The 20,153-nt window shown below is 41.0% G+C and overlaps 2 protein-coding genes across 2 annotated transcripts in view; one reads left to right on the top strand and one right to left on the bottom strand.

Moving 5' to 3' along the window:
* Nucleotides 1-20,153, top strand: part of LOC136885333 (pyrethroid hydrolase Ces2a) — a 349,005-nt gene that overhangs the window by 220,641 nt on the left and 108,211 nt on the right. The gene's annotated exons all lie outside the window — the stretch shown is intronic.
* LOC136885629 (piggyBac transposable element-derived protein 3-like) lies at nucleotides 13,975-15,342 on the bottom strand. Its single transcript, XM_067158326.2, has one exon. It carries the CDS (start codon nucleotides 15,340-15,342, stop codon nucleotides 13,975-13,977), a length of 1,368 nt encoding a protein of 455 aa, XP_067014427.2.

Below are 20,153 nucleotides of genomic sequence, written 5' to 3'. Positions count from 1 at the left end.
AGCTTTAGAAAATCAACAATATGGAATAAAAGTAAATGGCGGCATAATTAACAACATAAGATATGCGGATGGTACAGTCATCCTGTGTGACAATTTTGAAGGTCTCCAGCTCCTGCTCAATAATATCAGTGCAGTAAGTGAGGACATGGGACTAAAAATAAATGTAAACAAGACCAAGTTCATGATCTTCAGCAGACGTGCCAATGCTGAGGCAATCTTACAACTAAACAACCGACAGATTGAGAGAGTAACCACTTTTAAATATCTGGGTGCCATTGTCACTGAACAACTTGATCCTGAGAAAGAAGTGAAACAGAGGATAGCAATAGCACGAAAAATATTTACAAAAATGAAATCTTTCTTATGCAATGACTACTTAAATTTAAAACTTAGACAGAGGATGGTCAAGTGCTATATATGGTCAGCCTTGCTATATGGTGTGGAAACATGGACTCTCAAGAACATATCAGTGAAACGCTTGGAAGCCTTTGAAGTGTGGATCCACCGTAGGATGCTCAGGATTTCGTGGGTTGCACGACTAACGAACCAAGAAGTACTCAGAAGGGCAAGAGCAAGTCGGGAACTCGTTCAAACAATAAAACTCCGGAAGATCTCTTACGTTGGCCACATCCTTAGAAATGACCGTTACCTCATCTTACAGCGGATTGTACAAGGCAAAATACAGGGTCGAAGAGGTGTCGGGAGGAGGCGAACATCATGGCTTGGAAACATCAAAGAATGGACTGGAATTCACAGTGTTGAAAGACTTTTCCACCTAGCTAGAGATCGTTCTGCATTCGCCACAGTGATCGCCAACGTCAGGGGGACCTGATACGGTACTATGAAGAAGAAGAAGAAGGTATGAATACTGTAACGTGAAGCATAAAAATATTCCTACATAACGCGTGTAATACTTCCGCCCTTCATTTGGTGCCGGATGGCTGTGGTCGCTAAAGCGGTAGGTCAGCCTCGTCCGAATCCGTGAGTAGACGGTTCGAATCCAGTTTGCCAAAAGTATTTTTACCATCAGAATGTTGACCGGCACGGTCGGAGAGGCGGTAGTATACAATTTCTAATCGCTAGATTATATATTTATAGGATCAGAAAAACAATAAAGTGTTTCATGCTTGCTAGTAAACTTGTAATAGAATAGATTATAGTTAAGAATGTTTCATCGTAACTATTGCCAGCATACCAGCAATAGAAATATTAATGCTATAGGGAGAAGAGTATTATGCATACAGTACGACATATCGCGAACTTGGATGTGTTATAAACGAATATGGAATCAAGTCATAGGCTACATCTCCAAATAATAAATCCTCAGTGGTCTGTCTGCTGGATCCAAGGTTTGTGAGATTGATCCCGGCCGAGGGCGATGGATTTTAATAGGAGATAGATCCCGAGCATGCTTGGAATTTGTTTACTTGAAATTCACATAAATCTTGGTTTTCTGAGGAAAGGAATACCGTAGGCCTATTGCTGAAAGACCAGGATTTTAATATTTCCCGTGTGTTCCGTAAGGCAATACAGACATCAAAAGACACGTATTAGGCCCACGGTACTTGTTTGTGGTAAAGCATCATCATCATCATCATCATCATCATCTGTTTACCCTCCAGGTTCGGTTTTTCCCTCGGACTCAGCGAGGGATCCCACCTCTACCACCTCAAGGGCAGTGTCCTGGAGCTTCAGACTCTTGGTCGGGGGATACAACTGGGGAGAATGACCAGTACCTCGTCCAGGCGGCCTCACCTGCTATGCTGAACAGGGGCCTTGTGGAGGGATGGAAAGATTGGAAGGGATAGACAAGGAAGAGGGAAGGAAGCGGCCGTGGCCTTAAGTTAGGTACCATCCCGGCATTCGCCTGGAGGAGAAGTGGGAAACCACGGAAAACCACTTCGAGGATGGCTGAGGTGGGAATCGAACCCACCTCTACTCATTTGACCTCTCGAGGCTGAGTGGACCCCGTTCCAGCCTTCGTACCACTTTTCAAATTTTCGTGGCAGAGCCGGGTATCCGGGAATCGAACCCGGACCTCCGGGGGTGGCAGCTAATCACGCTAACCACTACACCACAGAGGCGGACATGGTAAAGCATGACAGAGAAAAATAAGAAATAAAAGTGCGTTCCAAGAAATTGTAGACAGCAATAGGTAAAATTATATGACACAACACTTTGCACAAATGTAAACAATTTATTTATCAGTAAAGCTAATGTCCCGCCGAATTTGTTCCTTATTCACTACGTACGATAGCATTAATTCGTCACAAACAGCTGATATTATTACAAAAATGTCGGTCATTGAATTACTTGGCTCTGATTGGCCAATTCCAATCGACCATGCCTTCGACTATTCCTTCAGTGCAGCCAATGTTAGCACCAACGACACCTCGCCCGTTTAAACTAAACGAGTGTCAGAAATTGGTGGAGAAAATGGACGCAAGTTTAAACTAGGTACTAAAGTTAAACGGGTTTAATTTATACCAGATTTAACTCAATTTGGAGAAAATGGCCCTCAGAACTTGACTTTTAAGCCTGTTTATCATCGTACTGTTGCCTACTGTCCATCTCACAACATTATCGAAGTAATTTTTCAGTTGCTCATAATCTTGTAATTTATTACTCTGTACAGAATAACATCATCTGCAAAAAAGCCTTATCTCTGATTCCACTTTTTTGCTCATATCATTTATATAAATAAGAGAACATAAAGGTCCAATAATACTACCTTGAGGAATTCACCTCTTAATTATTACAGGGTCAGATAAAGCTTTGCCTACTCTAATTCTCTGAGTTCTATTTTCTAAAAATATAGCCACCAATTCAGTCACTCTTTTGTCTAGTCCAATAGCCCTCATTTTTGCCAGAAGTCTCCCAATGATCTAGCCTTGGATAAGTGAATCGCTATACAGTCCATATCTTGCTGGAATCCTACAAGTGGATGTAGTCAAGAAAGTCAAGGAAGATGCAGTGAATATAAGCATGCAATTTGGCTTGTCTCATAAAACATAGATGATCTGCAGAAAGTGATGGACCTCATTACAGAGTGGGCAGAAGAGGAGTAATTGGCGCTGGTAATAAATGAAAGAAAGTCAGAATTTGTAGTTTTTAAAAACGGAAAATAGACTACACAGAAGAGAAAGCTATAATTTGCGAAGTTACACCACAGAACCATTTTAAGTAAATAGGCATCATCATCATCCATGTAACTGCATCAGCCTTTACAAATCGTATAAGGGAAACACTAGCTATTGCCAGAAAAGTATAAGCGACATCAGACATATATCGAGAATGTTCATGACCATGACAATGAAATTATTTGAGGTAAAAGTTATATCCTTGCTCGCCTATGGACTAGAATTAATCTTGGAACACCTTTACTTCTGGACGGTGAGACCCGCCAGCGGTCTCATGACACCTGGAGCAGTAGCGCGCGCCGTTCACAGATTATGCTTTCGTTCTTTCTGGTTCGTCTCCAGATAAGGCAAACTAACTTCGTATACAGTGGGACATGCAGGGAGTACATAGGAGCTAGGATAATTAAGAAATTATTCAATATGCTTGTTCCATTACTTAAATAATTTTCTATCAAGAAAATATGTACAAATATAAGAATAGAGACATTCAGGTTAACACTGTTCAGAAAATCATAACTATCAGTTGTATTTAAGTTTAATATTTAACAGCATCGTTATTATTATTATTAATAATAGTAATAATAGAAAGAAAATTATATCGTTACCATGGATTATTAAAACAGTTAATATTTTGTTAAACTGATACACTGATGGTAAGAAAAGGAAATGAATGTAACAATGGTATTACCATTAATAAAGTATTATTATTATTATTATTATTATTATTATTATTATTATTATTATTATTAATGTAAGGCACCACTTCAGTGTTCCTTATGAAAACAAAGCAGGCACAACGATGGCTTCTTGGGACAGTCCTCACAGTACGTGGACACTTTCTTGCAGTGCTTCCGAGCATAAGCTCTGTCATGGATGCTCACTAGTTCTGTGTAACAACTGACGCAACGTTTACCTACTTTTCTATTTCGGCCATTTTTACTTCTGTTTCCTTCACCATATGATGGCGTTTAGGAGAAGTGGAGAGAGCAGCTGCTTTTCTCACGCTGTTCCCCAAAATTCCAACGACCAACTCCTCTCTAAATTTTCCAATTTGCAGTTTCTTCCCCATTACTTCATTATGTAAAATGAGCGCATTCACAATAGCCGTTCCCTGCAGAAGTTCCAGCGCAACTTTATGATACCACCTAATTGTTTTCTTCAGTACAGTGAAATAACTGCTCAGTTGGTCAGATAAGGCAATACCTTGCGTCTTTGGGTTGTATAAAATTGCTTCAGGTTTCACTACGTTTTTGCGTTTCCTATTCTTTTTTCCTGTATCAATCAGATCTAATTTATGTCTCGTAGAGATGAATCTCACATTACGTTTATCTTTCCAGTTTGCAACAAAAATTCCACAGTTACTTTCTTTGCCAACTCTCTCTCCCTTCTTCATTGATGGACATAGCATTACATTTTTTGTTATACCTTTCACATTTTTCTTAGAGTTCCTACTGTGTGTGTGTTATTTTCTATCAAATACTGGGCAATCGACAAATTATTATAGAAGTTGTCTGTTACCCAAGTACGACCTTGGCCAATATAATCCTGCATTAACTTTTTAACAACAAGATGTAGAAGGAACATGGGTCACCTTTTCCCGATAAACAATTACCTCGTAAGTGTATCCTTTCTAATAGCACAACTTGAACAATTAAACACCATATTTTGAATCTTTACCAGGGATGTATTGTCTGAAGGACAACCGCGAAAAGGCCCCACTGTTTCATCAATTATTACAGTTTCCACAGAAACATTGAAACTTTTGAAATTACGCACAAGAAGGTCAAGCAAAGATCTAATTTTACCGAACTTGTCTGAATTATCTAGTGTGGCATTATCTGCAAAATGATGAAATCTCAAAATATCCTTAAATCAGTCACATGTCATTACTAACGATACAGAAGGGCTGCGTTATAAAAAATGCTTTGACCACTAGTATGATATTTTAGGGTACCTTACTAGCCCCATATAAATAATGAGTGCAAAGAAGTTCCACAACTCGGGCTCAGTTACATCTGACAATTTATTTTGTTTTGTGTTTTTTCCATTGTGGTTTGTTTCCACAAGTATCAAGTTAATAATGGCATTACTAATTAGACCTTTGAGTATATCTCTATTGGTGTATCCCTGTTACATAAATTCTGAATTTTCTCTGTTGGTGGATGTAGATGTTGCCCAGTGACATTGAACCATGAAAGATTTATTTTCTGTCCTACCTGAATCACTGGTGTTTGAAGGCCTGGTTGTACATTTGCAGATATCTGCCCTGTGTGTTGTATTCGTTGTCGCAGCTGATCACCAGATGGTTGTCCATTAACTTGACACTGAAGGTTGTCCCTCTTTTGTATTTTACGTGGACGAGGCCAATCTTCTTCCTCCGAGTCTTCAACGTATGAATCATCTGAAGTACTTTTAGATGAAGCTACTTATGATGAACCGCTATCATTTGTGTCTTCTGCATCATCATCGCTTACAGAAAGATTTGCGGCTGATGAATGGGTTTCCCGCAGTCGGTTTGGAGTCTCATGAGAAGTTGACGGAAGGGGATCTGGAATGCATGTGCTTAATTCGCAAGAGTTAACTTCAATTTTGGATTCCTCATCATCCTCCAAAATAATCTCTTGGAGTAATTTAGAAATATTTTCCACATCCATGCCATTAATTCTGGAAAAAAAATGATATTGTTCACGAGATACCCCAAGCAGTGATATAATGTACGATATGTCTCAAAATTTAACTAATACATATCTTTGATTCATTTGAAACGTAAGAAAGTAAGAAATTCAGCTCACTTACCGAGTCATTGTGAGAATTATATCAGCAGAAGTGCATACACACTTAACATGTTGCTTCACAACACTACGTTCGATCAAAACAAACAATGCTGCATAAAGACCGCCAATTTCAGTGAGGTTGCCACCGGGACACTGAGGGCCCGCGAACCCCGTGTGTTACTAGTGGACGATGAGACCCGCTGGGCAGTCTCAGCACACATTGCACACAGTGCACCCTAACGCCTATAGGCCGTACTCAAGATATGTAACAGTATGTAATATATCCATTAGAGTTAAATAATCTCTGATTTTTTTTCACTTCGTTCCTAGTGAGTAAACTCGGAAAACAATACGCCGTCGTCAATGTGTAAGGGAGGCTGAAAGTCTAAAAGTGATATACAGTAGAATTCCGATAGTCCGGTACGTTCTGGATCAGCCCGGTGCCGGATTACTGAAAATGCCAGACTATAGGGCGGTACCTCTTACTACGATATGCCGGGCTGAGTGGCTCAGACGGTTAAGGCGCTGGCCTTCTAACCCCAACTTGGCAGGTTCGATCCTGGCTCAGTCTGGTGGTATTTGAAGGTGCTCAAATACGACAGCCCCGTGTCGGTAGATTTACTGGCACGTTAAAGAACTCCTGCGGGACTAAATTCTGGCACCTCGGCGTCTCCGAAGACCTTAAATAGTAGTTAGTGGGACGTAAAACTAATAACATTATTATTATTATTATTATTATTACTACGATATAGGTTAAGGCGTACACTGAAAACAGCTGTAACATGGTGTTTTGCAGTAAAATTTTCATCAACAGAATCATTACTTTAATAACTTTAGCTCAAAATTAGGGCAGCAGCAAATTTTCATTCAACACATTCAGTTTACACACATGTACTGTGCAATATTTTAGTGTGATTTAAAAAATCTTGAATATCTTTTTGTTTTCGAAATCGTTGTCGCTTGGCATAAAAGTTATTTCTGATGATATGTAGATCAATAATTTCAGTGGCATTATAATTAGTATTACACTCAGCAAAAGTGATGAATCTATTTAGGGACTCTGTGGCTTCTGCCAAGCTGATTCTCTCCTTTTCTTCAGTTTCCTCATCTAAGTCACTCTCTTCAAGATTGTGTATAGGTTGAGGGTTTAATACACTTTGGATAATGTCCTCATTGGTTAGCTCCTGCTTGGTAGATTCATTGTTATCCATTTGAATCCACTCCGCAAGTTCCTCTTCAGATATGTTATCCAAATGATTGTTGTTGGTTACACTTCTTACAAATCCAAAACTTCAGACACTGATTCGGGATGTTGTTCTTCCTCAACAGTCTGTGGTAGTGAATCAAATGTAGGATCCTCAATTCGCCAAAGTTTTGAGCCCAGGACAGTGCGACAGCGTAGACGGCATCTTGTACAATAACTTTTTTTTGAAATTCAGTTACATCACACTCAGCATTTAACAGGCTGCAAACGAAAGAACTCCTATAGAAAACATTTAAACCTCGGAATTATCCCTTGATCCACTGGCTGAATCAGTGACGTAACATTAGGCGGCAGAAGTGTAGCAAATATATTTCCAGAAAGTAACTCAGTACTGGTAGATGTGCTTTAGTTGTCCAAAAGAAGTATTGGCTTTGCTTGTCTTCTGCTAGACCAAGGTTTTTGAAGCTTTCTTTGACTTGTGGCACAAAACGATGAAAGAACCAGTCTTTGAATAGGGTGGTGGTCATCCACGCATTTGATTGAGCGTCATAATGAATTAGCAAGTTCATAACTTTTTAAACGCCCAAGGTTTTCTAGATTTACCAATTACAAAAGGACTTATTCAGTGGCTTCCAGACGCATTAGCACATAGCAAAACTGTGAATCTGTGCTTTTTTTTTTTTTTTTTTTTTAGCCGCATTTTCACCTCCCGCAGCTAGTGTAGATTTTGGTAAGCACTGCCATAGCAGGCCTATTTCATCAGCATTGTAAATCTGATCAGCTGTTAGATTATTAACTGTGATTATTTCTTCAAACTTGTCTTTGTAATTTTCTGCTGAATCTTGGTTTGCTGAAAGTGTCTTTCCGGTTACAGGAAGTCTTGGAATTCCATGCCGAAACTTAAAGTTTCTGAGCCAACTATCAGAAAAATTGCATTCACTTTCTTGTCCAAATTTCTTTGTCTTTTCAATAACCATTGGCCCCATTATCGGCTTTCCTTTGGAGCATACTGCACTGAACCATTTGTACAATAAACTATCTAATTGTTCCAGTTTGGGTTTCTTAAATGTTTGTCTGGAAACCAATTTTTCAGTTGTTACCGATTGATAAGCAAATTTCATTAGTTCATCTTTTTGTTTTTTTTATGTTGTATATGGTTGAGGAGCCAGTATTAAATTCATTCAACAAAATATTTCTATTCTCACCTTTCTTCAGGCGTTTGATGATTTTCAGTTTCTGGATGATGGTCAGAGTTACGTGCTTACGTTTCTCTGCTGATTTGGAACTTTTAGAAGGTTTTGGATTCGAGAACAATGCCATTGCTTAAATACCAAGAAAACTTCCACAGGACACTTTGATATGTATGTTCACTACACTACTGCACTACTGTAATACAGATCCTAGATCGCAAGAAAAAATACTGTAGCGAAAAGTGCTCGCAGTCAAAACAATGAACTGAACCTGTGTGTGGTGACAGCCAACAATGCTGATTGTGTCTAACAATAGCAGACACGTAGCGGATACTTACAGGTGGTTTTGAAACAAACAGTGCGCTTTAAATCTCACAAACGTAAAAATAATTTAAAAATAACATTAAAAAATCCTGGAATGGTGCCGCACCATCGGGCGTTCTGGACTGTTGGATGCCAGACTAATGGAATTCTGCTGTACCTGAAAAGGGTTCAAGGGCTCTCAAAATATACACGGTCTCAGTACACTTATGTACGAGTGGTGGTGGTGATTGTTTTGTTTCTTTTCTATTCATTTTACGTCTCACCGACACAGATAGGCCTTATGGTGATGATGGGATAGGAAATGGCTAGGAGTTAGAAGGAAGTGGCCGTGGCCTTAATTAAAGTACAGCGCCAGCATTTGCCTGGTGTGAAAATGGGAAACCACAGAAAACCACCTTCAGGGCTGCCGACAGTGGGGCTCGAACCCACTATGCAAACTCACAGTCGCATGCCTCTAACCGCATGGCCAACTCGGCCGGTGGTGATTGTTTTAAGAGGAATTACAACTATGCAATCATCCTCTAATCAGAGAGAAAAAATGGAAGGGATCCAAAACTCGAAAAAAAATTAAGGTATTGGTAAAAAAAGGACAAGGGCCACAAAAGGAATGAATAAACGAAAGACTCCTTAGGCCTCGATACCTAATACCTTCGGGTCAGAAAAGAACAAAAGTTGACCAAGGGAGGTCAGATAGGATAGATGAAAGTGAAGAGCAGGGCATAAGTAAGTGGAAGCAATGTCAGGACTCACCTCAGGGCTCTGTGTTCACCAACCCATCCTTCTAAGTCCAGAGCCCCGGGCGACCCTTTTAGTTGCCTCTTACGACAGGCAGAGGATACTGTGGGTGTAATTCTACCAATCCCAATGACAAGGGGAATTTATGTACTGGTGAAGGAAACATTCCTTGTTGAGGACCTGAGGTTGCAGTTGTTCCTGCCATCTACAGCTGCATACACGAAACTCCTGTAAGAATTGCAAACAAAACAGAATAACATAGAGGAAGACTTTTACATCACCACGGCTTTGCAAAACAAAGATTGGATGGCAGCAGAATACGAGCTGAAGCTCTTAGGGACACATTTTGCAGCCACATAGTTTCCACCATTGAATTAACAAACTGAAATCTTTCCATAAGACAACGTGTAAGTGCACTTGTGATTTAAGCAGAAAAAAAATAAAAAGGGTCACATCATGAAGTGCACTAACACTACAGTATCACTCAAATAATATCATTTAGAATAATTTCTAATGTACACACATGCACATTAGGTGCATTCCCCTTCTTTTACTATCATTATTATTCATAATAATGAAGGGGGGGGGGTATTATACTGTACTTAATTTAAGGGCCAGCGACATAGTTGTTAGGCCCCTTTAAACAAGAAGCATCATTATCAGTACTCAGGTTCGTGCTTTGCCTGCATTTTGCAGTTCCTGTTTGGCTGGATATTAGCCTGTGATTTACGTTAGTTAGGAACCTTTGCAAACATCCAAAATTAACAACAAATTGCGCATTACCATAGCAAAGAATCAATTAACAAGCGCGCCCACCCAACGCCCTTCAATTTCAGTTCGTAACAGTCACAATTAACTAAGTACGTCCCTAGCGACAATTGAACTTCAAACAGCAGTATCTCCGCTGGTGAGTTTTTTGTAAAGATTTACCACATACCACAAACCACTTCTCATACACCTGACACGTCCCAGTATAGTTGAGTGAGATGCTTCTTGATCAGTTGTATCTACTTCATGAGCACACAGCCAACTGCGAATGGTTATGTTAATAGTCGAACCTGTACAGCAATTGTCTATGTCTGGTCAATAGTCCCCATCGTGACAGGTTGTGACCTTGTCCACCACCCAATCACACCGTCCGCGGGAAAGAAACAAAAGACAGTAGTACCATGAGACGACCTCAGCACTGCAAGTGGCGACTCATGGTATGGGTACCACAAAGAAAGAATTTGGCGCAACGTGCTAGAAGAACATACAGGGTCTGTATGCCAGACATCAGGGCTCATTGAGGCACGTTCATAAAGGGCAGCCATGTTTTGAGTTGTCAAAACAAAGCGAGGTGGCGTGAGCAATATCAAAGTCTTTGGCGAGAACATATGATGAGGTGACATGGAGATTGTGCGTGGCGATTGATCATCATGAGTTTTAAGAAGTGAAAATTTTAGATTCTCGCCTTTAAGAATGTCAGCCGGCCGTATGCTCTTATCTTTCGTTGGCAGATACCTTCATTTTTCAAAATGCTGGATCCGTTCCATTCTTTCCCTCTGATTAGTGTTAATAGAAGATGGTTTCTAGTTGTACTTCCTTTGAAAACAATGATCACAACCACCGACCACTCTCTACAATCAATGAACTTCATTTAGGGCTATCACCCAGATGGCAGATTCAGTATCAATTGTTTACCAAGCCATTTCTTATATATTTTCAAAGAACTTGGACATTTATGGAACATTGCCCTATATAAGCTGGCGGGGTAACATGCCTGCCTCTTATCCCGCAGTCCTTGGATTTGATTCCCTGACAGGGCAGGGATTTTTACCTGGATCTGAGGGCTGGTTCGAGTTCCACTCAGCCTGCAACTGAGGAGCTATAGCAAGGCGAGATGGCAGCCCCGGTCTAGAAAGCCAAGAATAACGGCCGTGAGGAATCGTCGTGCTGACAACGTGACACCTCATAATCTGCAGGCCTTAGGGCTGAGCAATGGTCGCTTGGTAGGCAGGACTGTTGCGCCATGGGGTTTGGTTTCCTTACGTAAAATATTGCAATCCCTTACTCCTCGTCCTATAAATGAATATTTGTCCCAATTTGTCCGCTTGAATTAGAACTTTATCTTCATATCATAATATTTCCTAGGTAGCCTCCATAGCATTGCATCGGCATCTCAACGCTGGGTACCGTGGTTCAAATCCCGGTAACTTTATGTGAGATTTATGCTGGACAAAGCAGGGGCAGGGCAGGTTTTCCTCCGGGTACTTCAGTTTTCCCTGTCATCTTTCATTCCAGCAATACTCTCCACTATCATTTCATCCGTAAGTCATTAATCATTGCCCCAGAGGAGTGCGACAGGCTTCTGCACCCAGCACAATTCCTATCCTCGCCGCAAGATGGGGGCTTCATTCATTCCATCCCTGACCTGGTCATTGACTGGAAAACAGGTTGAAGGATTTCATTTTCACGATAATTCCGACTTTTAAAGCTCCGCTCAAACATAACCTAACAGCACAAAGTAGACTTACGTTAAAACATGAACATCCGGCTGATCATAAGAAATAACACATCCCCTTAAAAATGAAATCATTCAGTTCCGAGCCCCTGACTTGACGTAATATGCCCAGTTTTTTGACAGAAGGCAAAAAGGACCTATAAGTTGAGGATTTAAATACTTTGAATCAAATCAAACAGCCTCTCATTTAAAATCTTCTTTTCACTCCTCTGGGCTTGCCAACTACAGAACTTTTCTACAGCTATCTATACCAGCCCCGTTTTCAACTCAGCGGAATTTCTGCTCACTTTAATGGCTTTCTAAGTTGAACAGCAGATACGTTTACCATTTAGCGGACAGCAGACTTTCAAACTTATCTTAACTGTTTTAAGCAGACTGATTCTTGGTCCCGCTTCCGTACCCAGTGTGCAGACTTAGGGATAATAAAATCAAATAAAAATGATGTGTGACGATACCTTAAGTAGCAGAAAAGGGAGATCTTTCCTTTATGCTTGCCAGATACCCACTATTCCGCCCCAACTACTACTATTACAAAAATGTTTTCATTTACACACTGAAGAGGGAAGTGGGCCTCTTAGGCGGTGAAAAAATGAAATGGCGTATGGCTTTTAGTTCCGGGAGTGTCCGAGGAAAAGTTCGGCTCGCCATATGAAGGCCTTTTGATTTTATGCCTTAGGCGACCTGCGGATCGTGATTAGGTTGAAATGATGATGAAGACGTCACATACACCCAGCCTTCGTGCCAGCGAAATTAACCAATTATGGTTAAAATTCCCGACCCTGCTGGGAATCGAACCCAGGACCCCTGTGGCCAAAGGCCAGCACGCTAACCATTTAGCCATGGAGCCGGCATTCTTAGGTGGTGACGCCGTCTCTCAGGCCGGGAGATTTGTTACGGTGAAGGAGATGCTCGGAGAAGGTTAGGGGGTTGGTGCCGTGGCCTATCCTAGGAACTGTCCCAGCATTCAGCTTAGTGCAGGAGAATGGAAAACTACGGAAAACCTTTCTCAGGACAGCCGAAGGTTTGGGCCAGCCATGAGGTCCAGCCCTGTACCGTCTCCCGAATGCAGTGGTGTAGAAACACGGTAGAGCCGTGGCAACCCCTCCTCTGCTCGGTTGGCCAGTCAGAGTGCAGAGCTGTTGGACTACGGACCAGCAGTGGCCACGAATGGGCCGAGACCCACTCTGACTCCCGCCCCAAGAAGTATCCTTACTTATATAGGAGAATTAAAACTGAGTCTGTGTAAATCAGTTGCTTGCGATCATGTGCTGTGTTACTATTGGCCGGCCAATATTCGCAATGTATTCCTATTCGCCAGTCAAGCTTCCTAATGTCTCCTAAAGAGATTGCATTGTGTGCAAGTACAGGGTTGCCATATTCGCTAAAAGTAAGGGATCTACGAATTTCAAACATAGCAGACCAATGGTTTTGTCACTAACCTACCCTAACTTATCCAGACCAATTGTTTTGTCAGTAATCTACCTACCTAACGTATCCAGACCAATTGTTTTGTCACTAACTACCGTAACCCATCCAGACCAATGAAAGTGTCACACGGGATACTAGAAGTGTAAAGGCTGCTTCGCGGCTGCTAACCTGGGGGGCTTATGCCCCCTGACCGCCCTTTGCTTGCCCCCAGGCCAATGGTCTAGTCACTAACCTACCCTAACCTCTTCAATCCCGGACTGAATACTCCGGAAACAGAATTTTTATACATGCCATTTCTGAGAATATGGGTCACTAGTAAGCAAACCATGCAATAAAATTTTTCTTCGTAACGTGCCCAAAGGGCATAACTGAGGGTCCTCATATGTGGACCTCAGTTCTTTGTTAACACATTATGGATTACACTTCTCTTGATTTAGCAGATGGGTTTTTTTGGAAACAATATGCGTTTTTATTCCAATTATGTACTTTAATTACTTAAAAAACCCAAAACCTATTTTAAAACACTCTCATAACATGGAAACTGTGTATTACTAACGTAAAATAACCAAAACCTATTCTAAATCACACTCATCATAATATAGGAACTCTATGCATACATAGAAACTAAATATACACATAATTGAACAATTTCTCACTACACAAGTCATTCTACTCATTACTTGGTGTGATAATGCCAAAAGCAGTTGTTTTTTAGAGCGCAAAGGCACATACCACATTTTGTACAGACTACCCTCGTTTTGGAACGACATCCAGGCCTTCTGCATTTCGAGGCATTCTTTGCATCAACAAATTTTGGTAAGTGGCCTATATTGTCAAAACGAACCTCTGGAATGGGTTGGCTCTGAACTCTTCGCACTTTCACCGTACCTTGTTTGTCCATGTCATCCTCGGAGTCATCATCTTCGTCAACAGGGTTGGTGGATGCTGAGGGAGGCCGTCCTCGTTTCCTAATGTTTATGTAACCAATGTCCTTAAAATTTATCAATGCCTTTCCTACGTGCATTTTGTAATCCATTAATGAGAGTCGTTTTTGTCTAATAATACCACTACCTGCACACCATTTGTGATACATTATCCAACAATTAACAATTATAAGATCAACAAAGTGGTTGAACATACGCACTGGCCATTTGTTGGTACGAATGTAACACCTATAGTATGACATGAATCTATCACAAAGGTCTACTCCACCCATTTTTTCATTGTAGTATTTAACAATCAATGGCTGAGGAATAACAACCTTTTTCTTTTCCTCCTTCGACCATCTTTTGTATGTTGTAGGTGGCTCACTGCCAACACATGAAGACAGAAAAAGAACACTTCTGTTGTCCTTCCACTTTACAATGCACATTTTTTCATCTTCCCTTACCCACTCCTCCCATTCTCCCCTTTTCAGTTCCTTATCGGTTTTCAGTTTTTGTGACACTGATCCCACCCTGTTTTTCATGACAGTCCCTGTTTGGTATATATTTCTCTGCAGTAGCATGTCTACTGATTTTACACTGGTAAAAAACCTATCAGTGTAAACACAATGAGTTTTATCTTGTGGAATACTTTCTGTCAAAACTTTGACAATAGCACCGCCAAGACCATATTCTTTTTGGTCCTCAATCGATACTGTACCTGCCCCTGTGTAAAACATAAAATCTAAAACTAATCCATCTGGTGCTGCCAAAATGAAATTCTCCAATCCTAATGGGTTGGGTTTTGAAGGGACAAACTGCCTAAAGCCACACTTGCCTGAGAAAGGCACCATCTGTTCATCAAGTGATACATGCTTTGACCGTGGGAGAGATATGCATTTTTGTTTCACGCAGTCACGAAATGGTTTCACCTTCCAGAGTGGTCCCTCATGTTCCCCTTGATTGTCAACAAAATGCATAAAATTCCTCAGTTCGAAAAAACGATCCCTGGACATACACTTAGAAATTATCGGCACCTCAGTATCACGTTGCCAGTACATTTTGGTTTGTGGATAACCCAGCACACCCATCATCACATGCACACCAGCCAAATGCATCATTTCTTCCTTAGTAGTATTTACGGATTTCAAGTCGCGCTTTTGAACTGAATAGAGGTTAGTTTGTTCCGCGTGTTGTTCCCAGAAACTAAGAGGTAGGTATTCCAAGAATGAATCTAAAATTCCCTTTTCATTGTCATAGTCTGTTAAAAATACTTCATCATTGCAGGGGTCCTGTAAAGTCATAGATTTCTTTCTCCATTTCATATCGCGGGTCTTAGTAGTTGAAGGTGTGAGCGCCTGAGATACCACCGATTCCATAGATCTGTTTCCTTCGTCTTCGTTGTTGCCAAGCACATCATTTTCTCTATTTAGGACACATTCATTTCCAAGACCTTCACCTTCATTTACATCACCGTCATTATCGTACACAGAAGATGAGTCAAAGTTAGTAACATCAGTAACCGAGAATTCGTCAAGCCCGCCCTCGGACAGATCCGCATCAGTTCTGTTCTGTTCGTGAAGTTGAGTTGGGCTCGTTATTTCACCCAGACACAATACTGTATTATATTTGTACTAGTTCTACACACGCACACAATTTCAACAAAGTAGTACACCACTGCAGTCGACAATGTTTTCTGAGTACGAAGTACTTGAAGATTGAGGCAAAGAGAAGAAGTAGATTGAGGGAAGTAGACCATGCAGCAGACTCACAATATGGGTTCAAAGCACTTCAAAGTAGTTCAGGAAAAGACGTATCACCTAGACAATTGAGAGTGAGGAAATACGTATACAAGACGAGGAGATATAGGAAAAGCACAGGGACACAAGGTATACTAATCTTCACGCTAGAGTGGCCGTCTCAGCGACTTCTACAAAACATACACACCGGGCCAACATATAAGGGACAAGCAGGAGAGGGCAGGGGAACTACGGAGGGGTGGATATATGTGAGAGTGTAGGACTTTGGACAGATGGAAAGAAATATCTGAGCAACGTATATGGGGGGATGTAGAGGGGGCAAAGTGTCAGTGAAATCGTAAACAAAAGATGAAGAGGGGCGACAGTGTGTTGATATGAACATCAATGAAAATGTACACGCGATCGGAGGAGGGGGAGTTGAGAATAAACGGTAGCTATGTGTCTTGTGTGAAGAGGAAGCGTTAGGGAGGGCGGGAGGCAAATGAGAATATGATGAAATATGTAAGTAGTGTCAATGTATTGTGGGAAAGTGGGGTTAGAGTTGTAAATTAGAGTGATCTAAGAACTGATTTAAGATACGTATGATTGTGGGAGAGGGCTTGTAGACGAGACATGCAATTGACGAGGGGAGTGTATAATTGTATTGTATTAAGTTGGAGTCAAGGATCATATAAGAGAAATAGATCCGTCACTCCTGTATAATAAAGTTGGCTGAGAAAACAGGTCATGGAAGCTACAGTGGCCACTTTCTCTCTGCCAACATAAGGAAATAAATCCCGCGATAGTACCTCGTAGTAAACACGATGATGATAGTTGTTACTTTGTTAAAATTTTAATTGTGATAGAGATAATGATTGTATTTCGGTAGGAAAGTTGTATCTAAAGCTTCTCTCGTGTCTTTTACTTGAAAAGTAAATTGCAATTACCGTATTTGTATGTTGGCAATACTGTTATAACGCTAGTTTGTATCGTTGTTTCACCGTTCGCATTTTAATGTAAATTTACATCTATTAAGTGATAAATACAACATTGATTACTGAAAATGTTAATGCAATTCATATAAAACCCCAAAACGCTCATACTTGCCTAAATCACGATTTAACATAACCTCATTCTTTCGTTGAACCCTTCCCACGACTTTTATGTATGGGAATGGAAAATGCGAGAAGGAAAGGATGAAAGTAAAACACAGCATAATGCACACAGTTTATATTTTGAATTTATTTATTCCAAACAGCAGGTAAGAAGAACAATCACACAGACGTTTACTCGCAACAGCTAGGTAGTTCAATGTGAAGTACGTTCATGATCATAATACTATTTCTTCACACTAAAAACGCGCATAATTATAATTTCACACCATACTCTCAAAAAACTGGATCAAAAATCTCGTTCAATGCGAAAGATTCTCAACAAATTTTCGTCTAACAAGCACTATTACATACCGTACGACCAAGGTCCCTTCGCGCGCAACGATAACTGTGTTGTGTTTTGAATTTGCTGTACCACGCAACTGAATGTGTAATGCCAACCTCTGCCTCTAAATTAACCCTCTAAAAGAGAATTTTAGTTTTCATTAGTTGGCGGAGATCGATTGGCCCATCTCAGAACTGCTTCGGACGCTCCCTATGAAGTGTCACCCCCCTGGTTGGAGTACAGGCAGCGGCGAGGAGAGTTGTACAATGGGCATTGAAAAAAGAGATGATTGATATCAGCATCTACAGATCCACAATGGCATAGGGGATGCGGTTGTAAGCGAAATCGAAATTTATAGAGAGGTGTAAGGGAATGATTAAAGCGAAGACGTATGATATTGATGATATGACGACGAGTGTAGGTGGCGTGTTGATACCAGAAAGTAGTTGGTAGTATGGGTTGGAGACTATGATAGAATTTGCCCTTCTGACATGCAGATGTTGTCCATGTGTCTTGCCATAGTTGTCGTTGTTGTGATTTGAGGAGAGATATGAAATCTGTGGCTGGAACAGAAAATGTAGCTGGGGTTGTAGATAAGAGGGAAGCCTCTTTCGCTAAGCGATCGGCTCGTTCATTGCCTGGTATGTTCTTATGTGCAGGTATCCAAATGAGGGTTATTTGGATACCTGATTGGTGTAAATTGAAGAGGATGTGTTTGACATTATAAACATACCAGTTCAGCGTAAACTTGTTAGATTTTAGTGTTTGGAGCACGGAGAGAGAGTCAGTGAATATATTAGCAGATTGTATGGATAAATGGTTGATGTACAGCAATGTTTGTCGTATTGCAAGGAGTTCAGCCGAAAAAATAGAAAAGTGGGACGATAAGTGAAACAATTCAGCATACTGAGTCTGTTCGTAATAAAAAGCAGCGCCGACACCACAAGAATTTTTTGATCCATCAGTATAAAAGTTGGGACAGGCATTAGTGGATGAAATGCGAACTTTTTTAGAATGTAGAGGAAAAAATGAAAGCCGGTAAGGGAGCATAGCAAAAGAAGATTCTTTAGAATGAATAATAGTAGGAGTATATTGAATCACGTCGTATGCCACAGAATAGTATGGTAGCACATGACTACGAATAATAGTAGATTTAAAAGGGGAGACAGACTCGAATGCCCAAATTAAGGCAGGGGCTCGGCAAGGAGGGGTGATAGGTGTTGAGAATGATTGAGCGAGTAATTGTATTTTGGGGAGAAGGTTATTGGAGAGCAGGAGAAGTCGTTTGAGGAGATACTTAGATGCTAGAAATCTGCGTCGAAGGAGAAGAGGAGGGTCACCAGTTTCAACTAATAAGGCATTAGTAGGCGTGGTAGACAACGCACCAAAACAAACTCGTAGTGCTTGGTTTTGAATTGTGTTGAGGGATTGAAGGGCAGATGGTGATGCAAGATCAATTATATGTGCGCAGTAGTCGAAACGTGCACGGATGGTGGAGCAGTAGACTAATTTTGCTGTAGCAGGATCAGCTCCCCACGAACGACGTGTAATGGATTGTAGGAGATTAATATACGTGGTAGTACAGTTGCGTAGGTGTTGTATATGTTGGGAAAATTGTAATTTACGGTCAAGGATAATGCCAAGATATTTATGGTGCGAACGTATGGGAATTTCATAAGTATCGAACAGTAAAGGCTCGGAGTTGTAAACCCGCTTGGTAGTAAAGATTACTGCAGAGCATTTATCGGGTGATAAAGAGAACCCATGAGTGTGTAACCAGGACTGAACTTGAATGAGCAGCCGTGTTATGCATTTGCGAGCAACATCTACGTCTTTATGGGAAAAGTAGAGAACTATGTCGTCGGCATACATAAGAATTCGGGCAGATTGGAGGGCAAGTTGTTCGAGGCCGGATAAATATAAAGCAAACAGTATTCCACTGAAGACATCACCTTGAGGGACGCCGACAGTAGCTTGACGAGGGGATGGCGTAGTGAGAGGAGGTTTGAAGATTAGAGTGCGAGACGTTAACAGATGACGTAGAAGAGTGATGGAAGTGGTTGGGATGCCTTTCTGTGATAACACATCCCATAACATATTCAGGGGGACGGAATCAAAGGCACCTCGTATATCGAGGAAGACAGCAATAGTGTGTTCTTTTCGAGATTTAGCTAATAAGATGTCTATTATAAGCATATTGATCGCATCCTGAGCATTTCGACCCTTACAGTAAGCATACTGATACTTGGGAAGGAGGGAATAATATTCTAAGTACCAGAGAAACCTTTGGAGCAGGAGTTTAAGAAATAGTTTGCGTACACAAGACGGCAAAATTATTCCCCTAATATTGTGAGGGGAGGTCATTGGACGTCGAGGCTTTGGAACCGGAACTAGGAAAAAAGTGTTCCACTCGGGAGGAGGAGTCGTAGTATGTAACACAAAATTAAAGTACTGAACAAGCACGTGTAGGGCTTTGGTCGGCAACTGTTGTAACATGGCATAAGAGATATAATCAGGACCGGGAGTGGATGATTTGCAGGAATTAAGAACGGACGTGAGCTCAGGGAGAGTGATGGGACGTGAAAGCACTGAACACTGACGAGTGGAAGCAGAGATAGCTGGAGTATAAGGTGGAAGTGCATGATCTGGAGTGAGGGACCTTAGAAAGTCATTCAGAATAGTCGGCGGGATTTGAGGGCGTGGGACGTGAGTGGAAGCTCGGGTGAGAGCACGGATAGCATTCCATAATTGAGATG

The sequence above is a fragment of the Anabrus simplex genome, chromosome 14 (assembly GCF_040414725.1).
Source record: "Anabrus simplex isolate iqAnaSimp1 chromosome 14, ASM4041472v1, whole genome shotgun sequence".
In the NCBI taxonomy this organism is placed as follows: Eukaryota; Metazoa; Arthropoda; class Insecta; order Orthoptera; family Tettigoniidae; genus Anabrus; species Anabrus simplex.
Note: the sequence above shows the minus strand (reverse complement) of the source record. Positions and strands in the feature narration are given on the sequence as shown.

Bases quoted from the DNA above. Each gene is read 5' to 3' on its own strand.
- LOC136885629 (XM_067158326.2), bottom strand. From the start codon at position 15,342: ATGATGCATTTGGCTGGTGTGCATGTGATGATGGGTGTGCTGGGTTAT.